Genomic DNA, 22,755 nt, shown 5'->3' with positions numbered 1-22,755 from the left:
GGTTGCTATGGTTGTAATAACGACATAATCGAAGTGGAAATGTTATCTGGTAAATTGCCACCTGGTCCCGAGGCGCAGTCAGCAATTGGGAACGTTCGAAAAAATTCCATGGCATCCCGAATCTAGTTATGAAATAAGAGCATATAAATATTTCCGAGTAAAGATTTACAAATTCCCATCTGGAACCTAAATGCATACAGTTAATGGAATAACCGATGCGGATAGTAAATGTATATTCACGATGGGTAGAATACAGCTCTTTCAACTGATAAGCATACACACGGTCAATAGTTTCAACGAGTATTTTGGGACTGGGAGGACATGACAAAGAACAAACATTAAGTTATAAAATGAGGATACTGATTCTAAGTCTATTAGCAATAACTCCTAAAATATGATCAACGTAAAGAAATCTGCTCATAAATGTCGTTTATATATTTGGAATGGAATGTTCTATTGGGATTTGCCAAACACTGCGATTTTAATGTTAGAAACGGCAGGTTGAAATAAAACGCGCAGTTAATTGTGATTGTGGTAGCCGTGTTTTGATTCGCGGGACAAAAAAAAGTACTCTTTAGAGTTAACTGTGGTTCTCTGGTCACGGTTTGAATTAAAACTGTTCTTAACCAATAATTTACGAGAGCAGCCACACGGATAATTGATTTTAATCTGCAGAGAATTCGAATAAATTCGATTAAATTGAAGCATTGTCGTTATTGGTCATATAAATAATTTAGCTTCTGGTGTTGCGATGGCTGCATTAACCCCCAAAACCCATGCACATTGATTTCGGAATACTATTTAAATAAAATTGATTGGCTGGGATTTCCTCCGTTACAGTGGGTGCCTTTTCGCCTATATTTATGTCGCAACGCGCTCGGATTCGCGTTTGAAGAAAGAGCACAAAGAGCACTTAGTCAGCAACAGTTATACATTCAGTATGTGTTTGACCATTTCACACTGACATGGAAATCATCAAAGTTCTGACAAAAAGCAGCATTGAACCAATTGAAATATGTGGGACGAACAGTATCATTTCGTTAGCGCTGTTGCAAGATTCCTTCGCGTTTTTTGATATTCCTCAAAGGGGCTCGGTTCCGTATTACGGGGCTAACTAATCGAGCATAATTCCAACACATTCTACTGCACCACTCCCGAGATTTCGTTCGACTCTGCCCGGTTACGCAGTCTGAAAAGGGTTTATTCTGTCGAAAGGTTAAAAACTTTTGCCAAGATGTTAATTGAGGGTCATTTATTAAAATACACTATCAAATGTACAACACGCGCTTATGACCAATTGGCACCGGTGTACTATTGTAGAACATATCTTTTCATTCTTGAGATCGTGGATCTCATATTATTTACCAATAATAGGTGTGTCAGTGAGGCATACTTTATAATCGCCCAGGGCGACTCATGTTCAACAGTTTAGTAATCGATTTGAATATACCCAAAAATTGGTACAATATTATTTTTCCTGGTGAAAACAAGAGCTTTAACTGATAAAACTGAAATAAATCGTGTCTGATCATACTCGTTATTACATATACACGAACTGCTAATTATTTCGCTTCCCGTACTTCTCCGGGTATTGTGTTGACACGATAACTTATAGGAAGATATTTGGGAGATGTCTTTCATATAACTTGTGTGGTTTGTTTCGAAATTGCAGCTATGTATTCGAGAGGTGGTGTGAGATAAGCAGTCCTCCAGTTCTGATCAAATGCAGAGCCGCTACTTTCAAGGCAGCCTGCCTTAAATCGAAAGGAAATGGATAGCCTATTGACAGTGTTCGAATTGAATGAAAAGCGTCATAAGGAAGGGATTTCAAATTAATATCAGCGTACGCCCAAGAACAGAAGATTCAGGTATCTCTGAACCATATTAACTTTCACCAGTTTTCTTCGCCACTAACTGATTTATCAGCAATGAAGTGGAGCAATCAGCCATTACATTTAGACTATTTGAATGTTAATTGTAATATAAATGGTATTTATATTATGAGCAGCAAGCAGGTTAATATCCACAAAATGTACATTTATGTATAAATAGCGCGTCGGCCGTTGCTCCAGTGAAATTGAACGTCGTTGGGTATACGAAAGCTATGCACCACAAATCGTAAACAAATTAATGTTGTTTTATGTATATATAGTACGAAGAATATATGTTTCAAGAAATACATAGTTACAAGTAGTTGTGACAGTTTACTAATTGTTTCTGGTATAAACTGCGGCGACAGGTATTCTGTTTTTTGCATTGTGCGGCCTCCGTTCAGTTTACTGAAATTATATATTAATACTGGTTGGCCATGAAGCTATATTAATGAAACAATTCGACTCATTAAAACGAGCTAATTACCTTCAGTTGGCAAGGAGACGGTGTTCTATATTGTGCCACCAGCGGTTGGAATGATTTATTCTGGGTAATTAATTAGGACAATTACACCTACACCCAAAGATCAATCCCTACACCTACGTACAGACTGGTTTAAAAGGGCAATGATTCAACAGCAATGGAGTGAGCAGGATTTAATGGTGTATTTATTTACATCAATGGCTAGATTGATTTAGGACTGAAACTATCCGGACAGTTTGTTTAAGCTGTGGAATCTTGATATACAGCTCTACCCGTTTGTCATTCCATCAGCAAGAACTGATTTGTGCATTTAGTGTAACCCAATATAAAACGATAATGCATGGGTTGCTTTGAAATTATTTGCAGATACATGTTATAAAACTGCGCTGCACAACGATATTAAAATTTGGAAAGTAGTTTTGAACCGTTTAGCTAGAATGCGTTGGGCAGGGTGATTCCTGTTTCCATTTCGGAAATCGCTTATATTATACAAATAGCTTCAATTTAGCAAATATGTGAACAATGTTTGAAATATTTCAATGTTTGAAATCGAGCAGGGACCAACAAGCGAACAAAGTACATTTAATATATAAGTTTGTACAATTTGTTTTCCTAAACAGTCAAGAACAGTTGGGTTGCAAGCGATAAGTAAGATTATTATTATTATTATCGTTTTCACGCTTATTTTAATGTTTTTATAACAGTCTGTAGCCCCAGACTTTTATTCTGCCCCAGACTGATTGTATAGATCGCCAACTAAAGTTAATTTAAAATATTATGAGCTGACCTGAAATTGAAAACCAAATGTTTTGATAAATGAAAAGGCACCTTCAAAACGTAACCGTATTGAGCTTCGTGTGTGAAGCCAGCGGCAGTGTGTTGATTTTAATGTTCATGTTCATGTTCATGAGGATGCGTTGACGACAAAAACACAACGGTATGGTGTCGAACTGTGTTTTCGCCCCCCTCGCGTCAGAATAGCGACGTGGGAGCATTGGGTGAAATAGCAGATAGACCGGCGAAAGGGGCTGAATTTATCAAAACCCGAAATCTGTTTGATCCGAACTGTCACGATGTGCCCATTTCATCTCCAACTGGCAATACGGCGATTTCCCTCCGCTGAAAACCTACAACAGTGACAGCGAGGTGCTCGAAGATTCTCATGCACGTCTAAATTTCCCCATGCACCTCAATCTGAAAGCAACTGAACGCAAAACACCGTTCTGAAGTACATTATTGAAATGTTTTATTTTTGGTTGACTTAAAAACAGGTTTTCCAGAAGTAAGCACTAAATGAAAGAGCCGATCCTGGGAATATTATCAGTGTGATTCAGCATGTAAGTGGGTGACACTTAAACTCACATTCCAGTACTTTAAATATCGTCCACTGTAATATTAAGGGGTTTAAATTAAACGAAACTGTGGCTGAACAGTTGGACCGTAATGCTCTGAAGAAAGCGATCTGTTGTCAATTTTTATTTATCCTGTTATATTCTTGTAATGAAATATGTATAAACCAGGAAGCAATATGATGAGAATAATTAAGAACAATCTCTGTGGGGGAAACTCCCTGTAAATGTTATGAAGGGAATCCGGCGCCACGGTCCTTCAATGCAAAATTTGCATTGCAAAATCAGTATAATTCAATCATTATTTCTCAAGCAATGTCTCATGAATTAAGCAATCATGCACTGATTAACAGATCTTACGGTAAACAAACCACGAAAGTATATGGTTGCATCTCGTGATTGATACCGAATGACATTTCCAAGCATAATGTTGTAATATATGGAGACGTTTACAGAATAAAACAAACGTCAAACTCTAATGAGATCAGTTCGTTCTTGCCAGAAAAGTTCATCTCAGCCGGAAAGTATATTTATTAGAAATGTAAAAGTGCATTAGACTAGATTATCTGAATGTTTATATTAAAGAGAATGATGATAAATCTAAAGCGATTAGAAGTGTTTCCCCCACTCCCCCGAGATGTACATGATCTGCCCCTAATACAACATATTTCACCACAAAATCAATGCACATTGTTTAATCAGATTGAAGTGTTTCATCTCGACGAAACTTCCGTGGGAAAAAGCAAGTTAAGATAGATGTTATTTAAATGTACGGAGCGCAGGACGTGTTTACAAAGCAGAGTAGGGTGGAACGCCTGGCACTATGATAAAACAGTTGCCCAATTAATTGTATGCTTGAGTTGGGGGCTCCAATTCGCGTAAATTAGTTAAGGTGGAACAAATGGAAGAGCTTTGTGCTTTTGAATTGTACTATGTCTGTTATAGTGTAACTGTAAAAGGAAACAAGACAATGCAGGCTGGAGAGCCCAAAAGAACATGCAATGATTGTCAACCGTCTCACTCTGTATGGTGTATGTTTAATCATTAAGAGTGTCGCTGACGTGACTTTTCTCTCTCTCTTGTAATCTTTTCCAGTTCGACTCCTCAGAGCCATCTAATCCTCAAACTTGTTGTCATTACTTATTTATTGATTGCTTGGCATTTGGGTGTAATTGAGCAAGGCGGCTCTAGCCTGAGGGGGGACCGGCGCTAGATGAGCAATTAAATCAGATTAAGGCAGTCTTTAAAGAGGCGGCTGGCGTGATTGATAACCGCGAACACATTCTTAAATAGAACTGCTACATCAAAAGAAATGCTTAAACACAAGGCTCTTGGAGAGTTCCACCAGCGTGAACCAAATCATATAAAAAAAACTTCGGCAGGAGTTTGCCTCTAAATACCTTCCGCCCTATCGTCTTTTAATATTAAAAATCCACAGGAGTGGCAGACACTGTATTAATTAGTGCACCCACCCGTGAAAACTGGGTTTAAAACAGAATTCACTTTCCTTGCGTTTGCCCAGTCTCAGTAATTAAACATGCTTAATTGGTATGCTGCCTGTGGAAATAGTGCAAAGTTAAAATAATGCTTTTCATATTGCACAGTAATTACAGAGTAGAACCCTTTTAAAGTAATAGACAAAATCAAAGAAAGTATAAAAAGGCCTTTCAAGAGTTACAGGAACCTAATAAAGTATGTCTGTATGGTGCTCTACTTTGCCCCCAGCTACAGCCAGAGTGGAGCCAAAGCAATCAACTTGAATAAAATAATAGCATTCCTTTTCTCTTGCAATTCCATGCTCCCACTGCAAACTAAAATTATTTTCTCAATTTTCTAAATTATGAGGTGTGACTTCAAAGGTAATCTACTCCACTGACAGATGGCACTGGATGTTGTTTACTTCATGTTGCAAAACATTATTCCTTATTAGTTCACCAGAGAGCTTTGATGTATGAATAGTTAATTACCATAACAAACATTTCATTTTGCAGTGATTTGGATCTTATTTCTAATTCCCAAGCTGTAGCTGGTTTAGAAACTTACTACTATATTTACATATTTATTAAGACCCTTCACAACTTTAATTTCAATCTTGCTCCCAAACTTCCATGTATTGAATTATTTAGTGTCAGTTTTAACATGTTTGGCCAAATGACTAAATTTTAACAAACATGATTAAATATCACACTTCACATAGAAATGTAGTCAATCTATCCAATGGAAATGATTGAGGGGTAATATGTGATTTAGCATTGAATTTCATTGACTTTCGATGCAGCGTATAAAATGTATTGATAGTCCCCATAAAAAATACAAATTGCCTACTTATACAAAGGCCTGAATATTCCAAAAGACCAAATGCATGAAATGTACTTGTTGTACAAGTTAAACACCTAAATATATTGATTGTAGAAGGAAAACTGGTGAAAAATCATCACACGTTCCCTGGGGCAGCAGGGTGAAGTGAAAAAGAAAATTATTATGTTGAGACTAACATGATGTGGAAAATACCTTGTGGAAGAAACAGAGTTGAATTCTATCTAACCTTTGGAGATGCTAAATTTATGTTTAAACACCAGAAGTTAAATTACATGGGAAATTACATTGATGTAACTTAACTTTCAGCTCCATGTTTACATTAAATAGCAACAAACCAATTTTGTTTCCATCAAAGCTGGTCTCCGAATAAATTGCATAATTAGAATTGCAAGTTCAAGTGTACCATTTACATCCACGGATGTGCTTTTGGGTTCAATAGCCAAGATGTGATCATGTCAGGCTTTTCATTATGTTAACTCTCTGGTTCATTAATGCCAGCTTCAACCAACATGCGATTCAACACAACTTTGAAATGCTAAACCCTGCATTACATCTTGTTAGAAGATGGATGGCAAGTAGGGAACATTACATCATTTTAACTTGACGGCAACCAAAATATTTCAAAAAGTTTCGTTGGCTTGTCACAGAATGAAAAATAGAGTCTTAAATATTGTTGCGACAGTGTCCAGGAGTGGGGAGTAAAATGAATGTACGAATCCTTAATATTGAAAATACATTTTCACCCCAGCCTCTGCTACAAGATGTAGGGGATTTATACTTTGTTAATAAGATTGCAAAATGATAAGCATTCCAAAAACGTTTACCTTGAAATAATTTTATATCCAATCCAGTGAATTTAGCATGAATCCAGTCATTTTTCTCAGTGGACACCATTTTAAGCACTTGTCGCCACAGTGTGTTTGTTTCAGGTGTACTTATGCTTATGTACCAGGGATGCAATAATGAAAACTAGATGGACCCAGTGCAATGTAATATTGAACAATTATTTTAATTTATTCACAAATATAATGAATATAAGAAATAATAAATCTCCATATATATATAAAATAGTACATAATATCCCTTTCAAAGGGACAGCAATCAAAACAACGTTAAAAGCGCTGGCATCGTTTCAAATATATTTGAAAGTTTTGAGTCTTCTATATTGATTTTGTTTTCAAGATAAATGGTACATGCTGTATCCGATAGGGGTGGCATAAAGTCCTACAGGCGGGACTGGGAGCATAGGTCTATGGAAAGGGTAAGTATGTCCATAAAGTGAAGCTCCGTGCATTGGGGAATTCATTGGAAATGTCAGACTCAACCCCGGGGGTAGCATGGGCTTCGCTGCCATTTTGAACTTTTCCAGTTCGGCTTCTTGCAGTCTCTTTGCTTTGGCCCTGCGATTTTGAAACCAGATTTTAACCTGCGTTTCTGTGAGGTTGAGGGAGCTGGAGAACTCTGCTCTCTCCGCGATGGACAGGTACTGTTTCTGCCGGAATTTGCGCTCCAATGCCAGGAGCTGAGAAGTGGTGAAGGGCGTCCTGGGTTTCCTGTTGGTTTTATGCTTTCTCAGTGTGCAAGAAGTGGGGCTCAAATGTCCTAGTAAAAATGAACGAAGGACTGATCAATATTTATGTCCACAGTGGAGTTTATAAACTGATAACAATGTAGCTTAAACATACCATTTACAGTAATAAATATTTCCAGAGACAATATACGTCCGAGCTTTTCATAGAATAAAACACTATGCAGAATCTCCGTCTAATTATCATAGGATTATACTGTCTATTGTTGGTTATATGGCAAATGTTATTGTAAACACATGTTACATAACTGACATCTGTCCTAACAAATCTAACGTTAAGTAACCTTTACTCGCGCGCCTGCTTTTAAAGGCACTTCCGGCATTAACAATTGCTCTTGCCCATCAACTTGCCTACATATTGAATTAGAAGCTTAATTGTCCGCCAAAACGTGTATAGTGAAAACAGTAATATATAATATATATATATTGCAAACTTTGGAGACGGGAAATAAAAGATCGCCATGAAAATGCAAAGCACCCAACGTGGAATATAGGTTTTCAACATTGCGTATTGCAGTACACCTCATCTTAATTAAGAGAACGAATAGTTTACCTTAGCTTCCCGAAAGGTCAGCCAATTATACATTTAGAAAGGAAATGGATAGGCGAGCACAGATCACATAGGTACATGAATCTGAAACAAACTCACTATTTGGAGGCGGCGAGTAATTAGAATTTTTGCCCCACGGAACGCAATCTTCCTCTTTGCAGTTTTCAGATTTCACTGGCGAACTGTCGTAAGTTTTTATAAAACCTTCCAGTGGACTGGACGAGTCTGTCGCATTCGGCGACTCCCTGGCCATTGACTTGGAGGGGTTCTTTTGCGAAGCGCTGCCGCCCGCTCCTTCCGAAGAAGGTATAGTACCTCGGAGCGGCTTCCGATCAGACATCAGCGCTTCCACGCTGAAGGGAAGACTCGACACTTGGACTTTGTGAACGTTCAAAGCACTCTCAGCAACCCTTTGGATCTCTGAATCAGAGGCGCTGCTATCCTTCATTGCTAAGCCTTGTGGCGAAGACATCATGATGAGCAAGAAAAATACATAAAACAAGCTACAACTCTTGTGAGAAAGTGATCCTTTACCAAACTAAGCAACTTCCACAACTAAAGGGTCGGGGAGGCACGGAACTGCAGTAAAGGTTGCAAAACTTTACAAGGAGGTGAAACTTTCAGCCAATCAACAACGTCTGGCCGGGTGGTGCTGAGAAGCTGCCAAGGCGATTGGATGTTGAAAGTGCCAGTAGCAGTAAATGATCGTTTTAAATAAATTAGTCTTTAATCAGATGGGCCGCTCGCTGTGATGGGTTAGTGATAGCTGCGGGGCTCTAATCTCATTGTAAACATGAAGCTAATTAAGTGAAAAGGGAAGCCGCCGTCACACCCCCTCCCCCCTCCACCACTCCCCTACCCATCCCCCGAAAAAAAAGTGCGGGTGCAAAAAAAAAAGCAACCCCTCCAAAATAACTTAACAAAGGACAATAAATGTGGGGTGGGGGGAGTAGAGTGGATGTAATACTTTCTTCTTTGTGCCCGAAGCCACCTGTTCTGAGAACTGTCTGCCTTGCTAATTGCGTGGATAAACAGTCTGTCACGATTAGTCAGCAGGGTGAAGAGGCAGACAAGCGAGGTTGTTTGTAGGCGCCAGGATCGGCGACATCAAAGGCGATCTCCTTGGGGGGACGCCGTGGAAAGTTTGGCCGGCTCCAGCAGCGACCCGCCCCCGCCGAACACGCCTCAACCCCCGGGCTGAGCCGATTCCAGAGCCCTGTCCTGGCTTTGAAATCAAGGATGGGAAAAGAAAGCAAGCGAAAAAAAAGAACACGGCGTATAAACTTGTAAAACACCAGCTTGCCAGTAGGGTTTAAAGTGAACATCCTGAATGTAAAATGCACGCGGCCCAATGCATTCCAATACAGAGTTTATTAGTACAGTGAAAAGATCTAATGACAACATACTTTTTTTCTAAAAAAAATGTATCATTATTGAATTGCAAGAGTCAAGTTTCCGAAAATTATAGCTATGCGGCGGATTCACATTTAATACTCCCGAACAACTTCTGAACGGGTACATTGCACATATGAATCCTTAAACAAACTTCTTTAACAGAATAGGACGAAATGTTCTCAGTTTTCCATTTCAAAAGTAAATATTCACTCCCGGTGTTTGTATCAGGGTCAGATATATTGTTGATGTCTACGTTTTAGAAAGAATTGGATTTGTCCTAAAACAACTCTGCGGCAGTTTTCACGCACAGGTGCGGACAGGTGAGATATGACCTGTGGTGTGCACAATCTGAAGCCTTTAAATTGAGTAAGGATATTTTTTGCTATTACCAACATTTTAAAGTGATTCCTTTGTTCAGTGAAGAGTAATGAGTTATAATTTCAATAGTAACGATTTTTATCGTTTCACAGCTCACAGATCCTATTCCGGAAAGAGGGTTCACCTTTTCATCCATACTGAATAAAATAAAACAGATATTTCTATATTTCGTCCACTACCTTATCAAACCTCTTCAGCAGTTTTTGATTAGAGTATGAGGCGCAGGTCGCACATATTGTCATGTGTTGTATCCCTTATATCGTACCACATTACTGTATATATTAACAGAACGATGATCTCCTTATAGAATAATATTCGTTTTTAAATGCCTCAGCAATTGCAATTGCAATAACGCAATACATCCCGACTGTACATATAACAACAAAAAACAACTGAACGAATCGTTGCAGTTAGTCAAATTTACGCCCCCACAAAGGTTGCAGCGTGTTTTGTTTTTTTAATTAATTGCGATTCTCGTTATATGCGAGTTTTATACACACACTACACAATAACTGCATCAGTTATGTTTCGGTGCGATACACTAACGATATAACGAGCAACAATGGTGCTTAAGTTTGGTTCACGTGTAAACCGTTAGACCAACTTTGATTCAACGCAAAGGCTGTTGTTTTAGAACCGTTCAGGCCAAATCTTGTCGTAACTACACTGTAAAGTAATAATTATAGGCACCTTCCCTCCTAATTCTACACATTTCCTCACGCATTTAAATTCCGAGCTTTTTCTGTCATCTTTCACGCTTTTACGCGATATATGGAAAACCTAGCTCTTTAACGTGGGGTTAACTTCCCAATGTACTCACATTCATTTAATAATAATGTATTTGGTTATGGATTTTATGTTGATTGTTGTTAAAATGCTGATTAGTTTCTGTTTGAATACGGAACGCGTCGTGTTTCGCTTAATGATCAAGCAATTCTTTAAAGTTTATGAAACGTACCCACAATTGCTATCGGTTAGTTTAAAAAGACGAATATGTCCTAAATGCTTTTCCATTTGATGACTAAGTTAAAATCTTATTTTTTATTAATATAAATGTGCACGTTTTAAATTTTTTATATATTAACCCATTGCGATTGTCTGCGTGTTTTAAGTTTTCGTGAGTTTAAATGAGTAATATTGCTCAATAAACCTTAATTGATTCGAATTGAAACCGGGTAATAGAAAGTCGTTGTGGTTATATCTTTCTCACATGTCAGTATTTTACTGAACTACGGCTCTTGTCAATTTTGTGCAAACACCAAATCTAAACAACCTGCAAACGATACCTTTGCTATTAATGAAATAAACGTTATAAGGTGTAATTTCATACGGAATTATATTTGCCTATTCCAAATCAAACAATTGTATAAAGTTAAGGTGTATTTATTCAGTGTAGCAACTATATTATTTGATGATTAGAAATTATATGTATTTAATCAGCAACGCATTCGCATAGAACAAATCCAACGAGCATAACGATGAATGATGTTATGAACTGTATACATCAATGTTTCCTTATTCTCATTCTTACGTAACAGTACAGTTTGTAAATATTAGGTATAAAGCATCTAAAATTATATAGATGCGCACGGTTTGCTTATCTGCATTAAAAAAATATCTTAAGGTCGGATCTTAACACTTGAGCGTATCCAAAATAATTACGCTGTGAAATTTACACGTTCCTTACATTTTTAGAGAGAAGAGAAATTACCATGCAGCAACACCTCTCGGTTTGTAGACAATGGATTTAGATCAGAAATGCCCATGGTGTAATTTATATTCGAGTGAGTCCATAGAAGATGCGAAGAGGATCATCGGCAGCACAAATCCTAGTATTTAGTAACAATTTCCCCCAAACTGAAACTGATACTTTATGCTGTGTTTACCCGTTCATATTTCATTTGTATACATAGTATAAGTAACTAAGTCCAACTACATTTAAAATAGTATATTGTTTGTGGGGAAAATGATAATTCAGTGAGAGAAATAGTAGGAATAGATCAAATCAAGTCTTATAATGTAAAAACAAAATGTTATTATTGTTTTACAAATATTAATATTCACAGGAAATATGTTAAAAATGGCAACTGTTTAAATATTATCCATCTAATCATTTATATAATTAGACATGCTGACGAATGGATGTACACAATTTTACTGGAAATGCCATGCAAATTGTAAACATATTGTTAAAAAATCGTGTTACCATGTGCAAGAGTGAGTATTTTCCTACAGAGGCTTTTACACAAAAATGTAAATGCTTTCACCAAAGAACATATTGTGAATTGGTTGAAACTATTTTTTATATCTAATTTTGCCATTGTCCTTTTAAACATGTGAGGTTCACTCTCTGGGTTTCTTTTCTGGAACATGTTTTGTAAACATTGTAACCACAGACCATCATAGTAGCTCTGCTACTGTAAAGGAGAATGGTAACAATCTTCTCGCTGAACGCAATCATTAACAAATGGCAGAAGTTTAAAGGAAAATGACCAGTCAGGCTGTGAGAAGACTAATCAGAAATATTCACAAATCTATCTGTGACAGAACTGATTTTTTTGTTTTTATAATAATGGGCAAAACACTCACAGCCACCTCCTAAAATTTAAGCTTCAGAGATTATGAAGTTACATTTTTCATAACATGATTGGTTTCACTGTCAAATTTAGATTTCTATTCAGAAAAACTTCTGCCAGAACTAATCTGATATTATAGGTATATTCAGAGATTATCAGCACATAACACCTATTTCTATCTGAGGAGCTACTTAGGGCAGAAGCCTTGATCATAACTGAATACATGTAGTTAAACAATTTTGTATTTGATAATTTCATAATTGTGAGGGGGAGGAGGATGCTCAGCTAATTGTATTCTTTTGACAATAATGGTGCTCAGTATGAGTACAATTGGAGTGGATTAGACTTTAATGAATGACAGTAACTGACATTATTCAGATTTACGGAAACAGCATATACTTTTTTGTCGAAACCGTATAAATATACAGCTTTATCAGATCTCTCAGAAAACAATTATCTGGCCAAAAGCAACTGAAAATCAACAAACTGATGTGGAGGTTAGAGAGTATTTCAGAAATAGTGATTAAACAAATTTACTTGTAATGGTCTTGTTGAGAGATAAATATTGACCAGGACACTATGAAAGTTCCGTACTCTTCTTTGAGCAGTAACACCTGTCTTCTCAGAATAAGCAGATAGGGCTTCAGTTTTATGTCTCATCCAAAGCTTCTTCATCACTTTCTGAGCACTGTAATTGATCGTCAATTTGTGTTTTTATGTTGTAGTGAGGATTTAACAGACTCTGACATTTGAATGACTCTGACATCTAACTATTGAATTCAACTGATAAACCTAAGGATAGAGATGGTTCTTCAGCAACATCCATAGAGCAGCCTGAGCTTGCTGGAATCAATATCTAAGACTCTGAAGAATTAGTTCTTGACCTGAATCGTCACCCATTCCTTCTCTCCAGAGATGCTGCCTGTCCCGTTGAGTTATTCCAGCATTTTATATCTATTTTATACTAAATATTTAACATGTTGACTATTGGAGAAGTTTATGATCAACATTTTCCTCATTGATGTGAAGCTATTTACAAACAAAAGCTGTTGATGTATAATAAGATTTTGATATTATTTAATTACTAATTGTGCCAGTGTGTTTGTTTAATTTAGAAATGTGTTGAATTGTCATAAACATAACTCCTTTAGCAGTCTGGCATAATTAAACATGGGTTATTTTGATTTTATTTCTTTTTGCTTAGTTTAAACCAGGTACATTTTGTACTTACCGGTAAATCTAATTCTTTAAAAGTTGCTCCATTTGATCAGAGACAGATTTGTGAGCAGATTGAGGAAAAGTGGTGGTTGACTGCCAAATTACCTTTGTTCTTTAAATATGTTATATATTCTCTCTATTGCTGGTCATATACACACATCCACTCAAAATTATCACTTTATGCAGAACAGTTGAAGAAATCTTGGTCTTGATTTTGAAAAAAAGAAAAATGTTGAATGCACATGTAAATGTTGCCAAGTGATTATTCTTTTGTTAAAACATTGTATGCTGCAGAAATGATGTGATCAGGAAACAAAGGCTGAAAACAGGTTGCATACCTAGCTCATTTGCTACCATTTCGAATGCTTCTTACTTGGAATTCAGTGAAGAAAATAAACAAGGAGAATATTTAAAGAATATTGTTATGAAAAGTGGAAATGTACTGGATGAGAATAATGAGGTTAGATTCGAGGAATTGATAAGCATTAAACAATGAGTAAAATAAAAAAGAAGGAAATGAGAAAGAAAACAAACATCATTCAAACTATAATGCTTTAATTTATAGTGCTTTCAAGCAGTGTTAAAATAGTTATAGAATGAAGTATGGTTCTCATTCCCACATCAAGGTATAGATAGCCTACAATATTATAATTCAAGATTTCATCATGTAAATATTTGATATAAGGTTTCAATACATGGCATAGTATATAAGATCATAAAATGGTTACCGCACAGATGGAGGCTCAATCAAATTGAAGTGCTCTGCAAGATTAATAATGGCCCGCAATGTACCACATTAGTGCCAGTCTCCTGGGCAATCTAGAACCGTTGCAATTTGCGCACTGGAAAATTTTGTCAATGGAGAATGCCATCTCCCTTGAACCTCACTCAGCTTTGGATCACATTGACATTAAAAACACTGACTGTATGTCAGGATGGTATTTATTGATTGGCCCACAGCCTTCAACACCATAATACCAAATAAGCTCATCTGCTGGGGATCTTCATCTATAACTGGCTTCTAGATTTGAGTTGGTTAGAATTAGTCATAACATTTCCTTCACCCTGATGCTTAAAACTGGAGCTCCTCTGGTTTATGTGCTCAGTCCCTTGTTCAACTCAATACACTCCAATGACTGGGTAGCCAAGTACAGTACAGTTTTTAAGGTCACTGGTGATACATGGACCCATAACAAGGATGAGATGGAGTACAGGAAGCAAATCTGGAACTTTGTATCATGGTGTCAGAACACCAACTTTACTCTTTAATAATTGGGAGATGAAAGAGTTGGTTGTTGACTTAAGAAGGAGGGGGTAGGTTCCTTTTAGAAATCCACAATAAAATCTGCCTCCACCATAACTGCAGCTGTGCTTTCCAGATTTCAACCATTTCCTGCATCAAGAATGTTTTCCTCATGTTATTCTTAATTCTCTTCGTCGTTATTTTAGATGAGTGACTTCTCATAATGGACTCCTCTGCTAAGCGGAACAACATCCCATTAAAGACAATAGACAATGGGCAATAGGTGCAGGTGATGGCCATTCGGCCCTTTGAGCCAGCACCACCATTCAATGTGATCATGGCTGATAATCCACAATCAGTACCCCGTTCATGCCTTCTCTCCATATCCCTTAACTCTGCTATCCCTGAGACCTCTATCCAACTCTCTCTTGAAAGCATCCAGAGAACCAGCCTCCATCACTGAGGCAGAGAATTCCACCCTCACAACTCTCTATGTGAAAATGTTTTCCTCATCTCCACTCTAAATGGCTTACCACTAATTCTTAAACTATGGCCCCTGGTTCTGGACTCCCTCAACATTGGGAACATGTTTCCTGCCTCTAGCATGTCCAAACCCTTAATAATCTGAAATTTCAATAAGATCCCATCTTAAATCCGAGAGTATACAAGCCCAGCCGCTCCAATCTATCAACATATGACAGTCCCGCCATCCCGGGAATTAACCTCATGAACCTTCGCTGCACTCCCTCAATAGAAGAATGTTTTTCCTGAAGTTTGGAGACCAAAACTGCACATAATACTCCAGTTGTGGTCTCATTAGGGCCCTGTACAACTGCAGGAGGGCATCTTTGCTTCTATACTCAACTCCTCTTGTTATGAAACCCAGCATGCCATTCGATTTCTTCACTGCCTGCTGTACATGCAAGCTTACTTTCAGTGACTGATGAACAAGGACCCCCCAGATCCTGTTGTGCTTCCCCTTTTCCCAACTTGACACCATTACTATAATAATCTGCCTTCTTGTTTTTGCCACCAAAGTGGATAACCTCACATTTATCCACATTAAACTGCATCTGACATGCATCTGCCCACTCCCCCAACCTGTCCAAGTCACCCTGCATCCTCATAGCATCCGCCTCACAATTCTCACTGCCACCCAGCTTTGTGTCATCTGTAAATTTGCTAATGTTACTTTTAAGCCTACTCTATCTGGACCGTTCTTCCCCAAAGAAAATAGTCCCAGTTTGTCTAATCTATCCCTGTAACTATAATCCCTCTTTCCTGCAACCGTTCTGGTAAATCTTCTCTTGAGCCCCTCTGACGCCTTCATACCAGAATTGACCCAATACAGGTAATTAATGCCTGAGCTATGTTTGGCCTGTAGATATGAACAAGCATATGAGTGACTGGTGGGATGGCCTTGCTGGCTGCGCGGTGTTGCAGGCATTTTCTGCAGTGTGGGGAACTTGGTATGTGGACTCATTTACAATTTGTGAACTGTTTGGGTTACGCCAATCGTGCCATAATCCAGAGAGGACCTTATTCCAGGTGAAGCCAGACCAGTGTTTAATAAAGCATCAGCATAAATCCAAAGCCTCCGTTGATAAATGTGTATGCCTTATTAACTGCTTTCTCAATCTGCACTGCCACTTTCAATGATTCTGTTCCTGTACCTCTTTTGGGACAATATTCATTGTTGTTTCTTATTCTTCTTATCAACATGCTTTATTTACATTCTTCCACTTTAAAGACCATTTTCCAAGTGTCACCCTTTTTACAGTCTGTATAGATCCTGCTGCAATCTACCACTGTCCACGTCATAGTTTACAGTACTGCCAAGCATTTGTGTCATCCACACATTTAGAAGTTTGACTTGCATTCTCAAGTCTGATTCATTGATATAAATGAGAACAACACCGATCCTTGGGAAATACCATTATACATCTTCTCCACTGGAGGAAAATTCACCTCAGTTTTGATGCAGCATCTTGTCTCAAAATGTCAATTTACTCATTTCATATTCCACTTGGGTAGCTTACAAACCAATGTTAAAAATATAGAATTTTGCAGTTTCATGTAACCCACACCACTCATGCATTCACCTGCCCTTGTTTTCTTCTCCCTTTGCTTATCCTTCCCATTCTCTCTTTACCTGATTCCATCCGCTGATCAGCCCCTCCTATGTTGTTCCATCTATCGCTTATCAGCCTCTGTCCCACATATCTCTCCCTCATCTGGGTCCCACTGCCTATAATTTCATCCCCATCTGGCTCCATCTATCACCTATCATCTACCTGTTCCACCTACACCTCTCTTACCTGGTTCTGTCAACCCATCCCTCATTTGACTCTATCTATCACCTACCGGCTTTAGTCTAATCCTCACATATTACTATGTATTGGCAACTTTTCCTGTCCTTTCTCAGTCCTGATGCACGATTTTGACTTGAAACGTTGACTCGTATCTTTTTCCTCTACACTTTCTAATTGATCTGCAGAGTTTTCCAAGTGTTCTGTTTTTGTTCAACCATTCTGTTACTTTGCCAACTTTGCATCCATGTTCACAATATTCCTTTTATGCCCAGTCCATCAACTTTGCCAATAAATCTGTTGTGGCATTTTATCAAACACCATTTTGGAATATTATGTCCAACCAACTCAATTATACTCTGTTTCAAAATTTTTTAAAAATCTATCAAATTTGGTAAACTTGATTTGCCCCCCAAAAAAAATCCCTGTTGGCTTGCCTTAATTAACACATTTTTCTCCAAATTAATCTTATTCCTTGATCAATGTATGTCAACGCTTTCCCACCACTGAGATTAAATTGATTGGCCTGCAAAATTATTTATTTTTCATGACAGAGTCCTGTCTACGTACTGAACAAAATAAACTGTCCACAAAGACTTTGCAAAGGACAACAACAAGCAGAGGTGGGAGAAGGATGAGAATGGTGAGAAGTAAGGGAAGGCATGAATACTGTGGTTGGGTCGTTGAAGAAGTCAGAAGAAATACCAAAGCCCAACATTTGGTTTAATAATATTGAAGGTTCTGGGCTGAAAATGGAAAACAAAATGGAGTAGGGGGTTTGGGGCAGTAATGGGGGATTTGGGGATGGGTGACATCATGATGGCAGCACATTAATGGCAACATTGAAAAATGAAAGAGTACATACAGAATGGAGGCTATGAAGGAAGGAAGAGCCAAATTAGAAATAGATTTCTCCGTATGGACAAAGTATAAAATTGATATTGAAGAAGAAACACTAAACGTATGTATGAAAAGCAGGGCAGAATATTGGCAGAACAAATAGCAATTGGTGAAGGATTTTGCTAAAGGTCTGGCAAATCAAATGTTAGAAAAGTACAGTCTGTAATAGCAAGAATTTATGATTTATTTCAGTTTAGGTTTCCAATATATCATTAATTGTTTCTATTTTAATGGTCAACCATATAACCATATTTCAATATGGTCTTGCTGTGATGGTCTCAATTAATGTTGTGTTTGAAATCCATATAATTCATACCTAAAATCAGTGAATTGTTAATTGAGTCTCACTTTGAATAATTTATACTGAAATATTTAATTAAGGTATGGGCTAATAGAAAAAATATTATAAAAACATTGAAGGTGACCACCAGATCTTTTGCATTAGTCCCATTGCCACTAATATTGCTGGCAAATCCTTCTTAATTCTACTGGGGAAGGGCCCAGCTCTATGCTGCTCCTTATTTAGTGTTCACTTTCAAAGTCTTGATGTCCTCCCAACAAAGTGGACTCATAGTGCCCACTTCCTTCTCGAATCTACTTCTCAAAGCCAAGGGTGCTCCAAGGGGTTCCCACTATTTGGAATGATGGCATTCATTGTTTTGGGGCACCCTATCAGAATGAGATCACATCTCCAAGTTTGTGTTTCAGCACAATCTTAAAAATAATGCACTGTTATGGTGCATTTTTAGAGAGAAAGCCTTGGATTTGCAATTCTTACCACTTAGTGTATCACGCATTGTGAGTTGAAAGTAATGTAGCCTCTAAGATTCCCAGACAAACATGTCACAAAGGCAGGACGCATTTAGTAAGCATTTTAGGAGCAATTACTCCATCACAATGTAAAAAAGAGCATCATTTTGTATCAACGTTGTGAAAAATATTGCAGTCAATTTGTACGTATTAAGTATCCCACGAAAAGCAATGACATAAATAACTGGAATCTAATTTCATAATACAGTTTATGAATAATTGGTGGTGGAAGTTACCTGCGGAACACAGTATCTCTTTATCAAATACATCAGCCTGAATCAACAGGGAAGCAACAGTTCAAAATTGAGGTCAGCATCTTTTTTTTTCATGTTAAACGGTTTATGAAAACAGCGGTTTATTATTTTATCTTTAGCAATTAAAAATATATATTCATATCACCAAATTGATCCTTGTCCTTAGGAGCCAAGAAAGCCAATATCATAATGCTGTTTATATTAATGCTACATGACTAGAATTTGTTTTCCTGGAGCAAATTGTAACAATGAACATTTCCAGCCACTATGAAAATTCAGCTGAGGACTTCTCAGATTCCCAGGTAAAGAAATCCAGATTGACTCACAAGTGCATTGAGCACTTTTGTTATAGCACTTTACTGGACAGAAACTCCATCAAGCTCAATCCCAGTATGGCTAACAGTTTGGGTACTACAGATGTATCCAGTAGCAGATCCATAACTATACAATGTGGCCCCAGCAGCGCACAACAGTCATGGTCCTGGGCTTCCAATTTATTTAAGAGGGATCAAATAAGCAAATGCTCAGGGCTAAGTTAATTTGTTAGAGTTGTACAAGTTTTTGACCAAAACAGGTGAAAGACACTGAGATCAAGGAATACATTTTCACACCAACTATGAACACAGTTGGTGTGAAAGTACTAGAGTAGTTTAGTTTAGTTTATTATTGTCACATGTACCAAGGAACATTGAAAACTTTTTGTTATGTACTATCCAATCAAAGAAAAGATTATACATGATTACAATGAATCCATCCAGAGTGTACAGATAAAGGATATAGGGTGCAAGGGTGCAAGATAAAGTCCAATAAAGTCAGATTAAAGATAGTTCAAAGGTGCCCAATGAGATAGATGGGAGGTTGGAACTGTACTCTAGCTGATGAGGAAAGTGCAGATGCCTGATAAAAGCTGGGAAGAAATAGCCCCTGAATCTAGAGGTATACATTTTCAAATTTCTGTACCTCTTGCCAGATGGAAGAGGGGAGAAAACAGTGTAACCACGGTGAGACTGGTCTTTGATTAAGTGGCCTTACCAAGTCAGCATGAAGTGTAGGTTCAATTAGTGGAAGGGGAGGTTGGTCTGCATGATGTCTGGGCTACGTCCACAACTCTCTGCAATATTTTGCGGTCTTGGATGGAGCTGTGATGCATCCCGATAAAATGCTTTCTCAGGTGCACCTGTAGAAGTTGGTGAGGATCGTTGGAGACATGCTGAACTTCCCAAGCCTTCTATGGAAGTAGAGGCATTGCTGTGCTTTCTTGGCCACGCGATATTTATTCCTAAGAACCCAAAGCTTTCGACCATCTCTATTTTGGCAACATAAATATAAGCAGGTGTGTGTGTACTGCTTCGCTTCCTAAAGTCAATCACAATCTCCTTTGTTTTACTACCACAATGGTGGTGTTGTCTGTGAACATGTAAATTGAGTTGGATTGGTATTTGGCTGCACAGTCATGAATGTATAAGGAGTTTAGTAGGGGGCTGCGAATGCATCCTTGCGGGGCGACAGTGTTGAGGATTACCATAGAGGATGGTTTTTCACCTATCCTCATTAATTGTGATATATTGGTCAGGAAGTTGAGGATCTATTTGCAGAGGGATGAATTGATTCCAAGTTCCACGAGTTTGGAGATGAGCTTGGTTGGGAAAATGGTTTTGAAAGAGGAGCTGTCTATGAATAGGAGTCTGACATATATGTCCTTTTTATCCAGGTGTTGCAGGGATGAGTGTCGGACCTGGGAGATGGCACCTGTTATGGCAGTAGGTGAACTACAGTGGATCAAGTTTGCTTGGTAGACTGGAGTTAATGTTTTGCCATAAACAGCCCCTCGAAGCACTTGAAGTGAGAAGTATAGCATTATTTAAAAATCAATTGAATAATAAAAGGAGAGGGATTAGGACAAATCCAACTGAATGAACAAAATAAATAGGTGGCTTCCCTTATTCAAAAGTATCTTGTAAATTCTGTCCTTCACTGAGTTAATGGATGAAAAACAAGAATTATATTCTATAAATGGCTCACTTGTACCAAGAAGAACAGATTTACATCATAATTTTCTTAGTTTAAAGCATGTTATTTCCTGGAACATGTGATGTGCAATTGTTTGTAGGTCAGGTACATGTCCAAGGTTGAAAGGTGCAAAGTGATCCATTGTTGTGAGTGTCATGTTGCCTCATCCCTACTCATTCACCTTCTCTCCAAAGTGTTTCTCGAACTGCTGCACACGGCCATTAATATTTTACAATTGGTAAGCATAGCCAAAACAAGAATTCATTTTGAGGAAGGACATATTATTGTTATTCAGAAAATATGTTATTTAGCTAATGTGTGTGATTTTAGTACAAATGGGTTCATTTTCTTCTCTTTTGTTTTGTGTTATTGGCAGCTATTAGAAAACATAAGGCTTGGATTATAAGGCACAATTGTTTTTGTGGGTTTTATTGGTAGCTAAGGAAACAGTTTTAAAATCTGTTACAAATATGTGTGTCTAGTCCCATGATAGATAAGAAATATAAGTTAGAGAAAAAAAATAGTAAGATTAATCGAGAACTTACCAGTTTGAAGTTTGATCTGTATTTTATGAGGAGTTACGATGAGGTATTACGTGCCCTCTGCTCCCACCCTCATTGTATGGATCAAAGCAGCGGTGTGGAATCACAGATAGACACAGTTATTGAAATAAACATAGTAAAGAAAAAGAGACATCAGTTATCAGTTTTACCCATATTATTGAGGGTGGGAGCAGAGGGCACGTAATCCCTCATCGTAACTCCTCATAAAATACAGATCAAACTTCAAACTGGTAAGTTCTCGTTTAATCTTACTATTTTACTTCGGAGTCACGTGACTACGTGAAGATTTTAAAGCTCTGTGATTTCAAACCGTGTAACAGTTATTACTCACTGCCGAAGTCCTTGAGGGAGGAAGTGTGTTATCGTAATCAACCAATGAATCTGTTTGTAGAAAAACACAACGGTATTTTTTTAACAATAACAACAAAGAAATTAAATTGCTCCCCTGGGCTTAAATTAAATATTTGCAGTCTGTAAAAAAAATTCTGCAAATAAAGCAGGTTTTGCCAACGGCTTATTATAAAAAGTTCTGAACGGTCTTTCTCCTGACCATCCTGCTGTAGCCAGGATGTGGTCTATAGGCACGTCCATTCTTTTGGCCGTCAACGTGGATGCTGCTCTGGTGGAGTGAGATTTGTACATGTTAGTGTTTATCCCAGCAGCTTTTAGCACCTGCTTGAGCCATCTCGAAACAGTTTTGCTCGTCACCCGACCATAAGATTTTTTATGACTGACCCATAAGGCTTTTTGACTCCCTCGAATATTTTTGGTTGTGTCTATGTAGGACAGTAAGTGGGTCATGGCACATAACCGTGTTCTGGCGGGTAAGCCTGGAATTCCACGACTGGATTAGGTGTTCCTGGTCTGCTCTGTTTGATCAGTCCCTGGATAATGAAAGAGATCTGGTCTGGAGCTGTGATCATGTTGTCCAGTCGCAA

At 37.9% G+C, this 22,755-nt stretch overlaps 1 protein-coding gene and 1 long non-coding RNA gene across 3 annotated transcripts in view; one reads left to right on the top strand and one right to left on the bottom strand.

The window, feature by feature from the left end:
• Nucleotides 1-1,263: 1,263 nt before the first annotated feature.
• Nucleotides 1,264-22,755, top strand: part of LOC129701652 (uncharacterized) — a 62,217-nt gene continuing 40,725 nt past the window's right edge. The window contains exon 1 of one of the 2 annotated variants that reach the window (XR_008724238.1): nt 1,264-1,868. This is a non-coding gene — a long non-coding RNA (uncharacterized LOC129701652). Of the gene's footprint in view, nt 1,869-9,058; nt 9,923-22,755 lie in introns of those variants that run through there. The other variant, XR_008724237.1, reaches the window with a different exon arrangement.
• LOC129701651 (homeobox protein MSX-2) lies at nt 7,014-8,775 on the bottom strand. Its single transcript, XM_055642983.1, has 2 exons — nt 8,261-8,775; nt 7,014-7,625 (listed from the first exon to the last, which is right to left on the bottom strand). The coding sequence occupies exons 1-2, from the start codon at nt 8,634-8,636 to the stop codon at nt 7,201-7,203; spliced, it is 801 nt and encodes a 266-aa protein (XP_055498958.1). The 5' UTR covers nt 8,637-8,775; the 3' UTR covers nt 7,014-7,200.

Source organism: Leucoraja erinacea, chromosome 11 (genome assembly GCF_028641065.1).
Source record: "Leucoraja erinacea ecotype New England chromosome 11, Leri_hhj_1, whole genome shotgun sequence".
NCBI classification, from domain to species: domain Eukaryota; kingdom Metazoa; phylum Chordata; class Chondrichthyes; order Rajiformes; family Rajidae; genus Leucoraja; species Leucoraja erinaceus.
This window is presented reverse-complemented; position numbering and strand designations above follow the sequence as displayed.

What these genes read in the sequence shown, in the direction of transcription:
- LOC129701651 (XM_055642983.1), bottom strand. Translation starts at nt 8,636, where the DNA reads ATGATGTCTTCGCCACAAGGCTTAGCAATGAAGGATAGCAGCGCCTCT. An exon ending in TTACTCGCCGCCTCCAAATA is followed by an intron (nt 7,626 to 8,260) that starts GTGAGTTTGTTT and finishes CATTTTTACTAG; the next exon opens with GACATTTGAGCCCCACTTCT.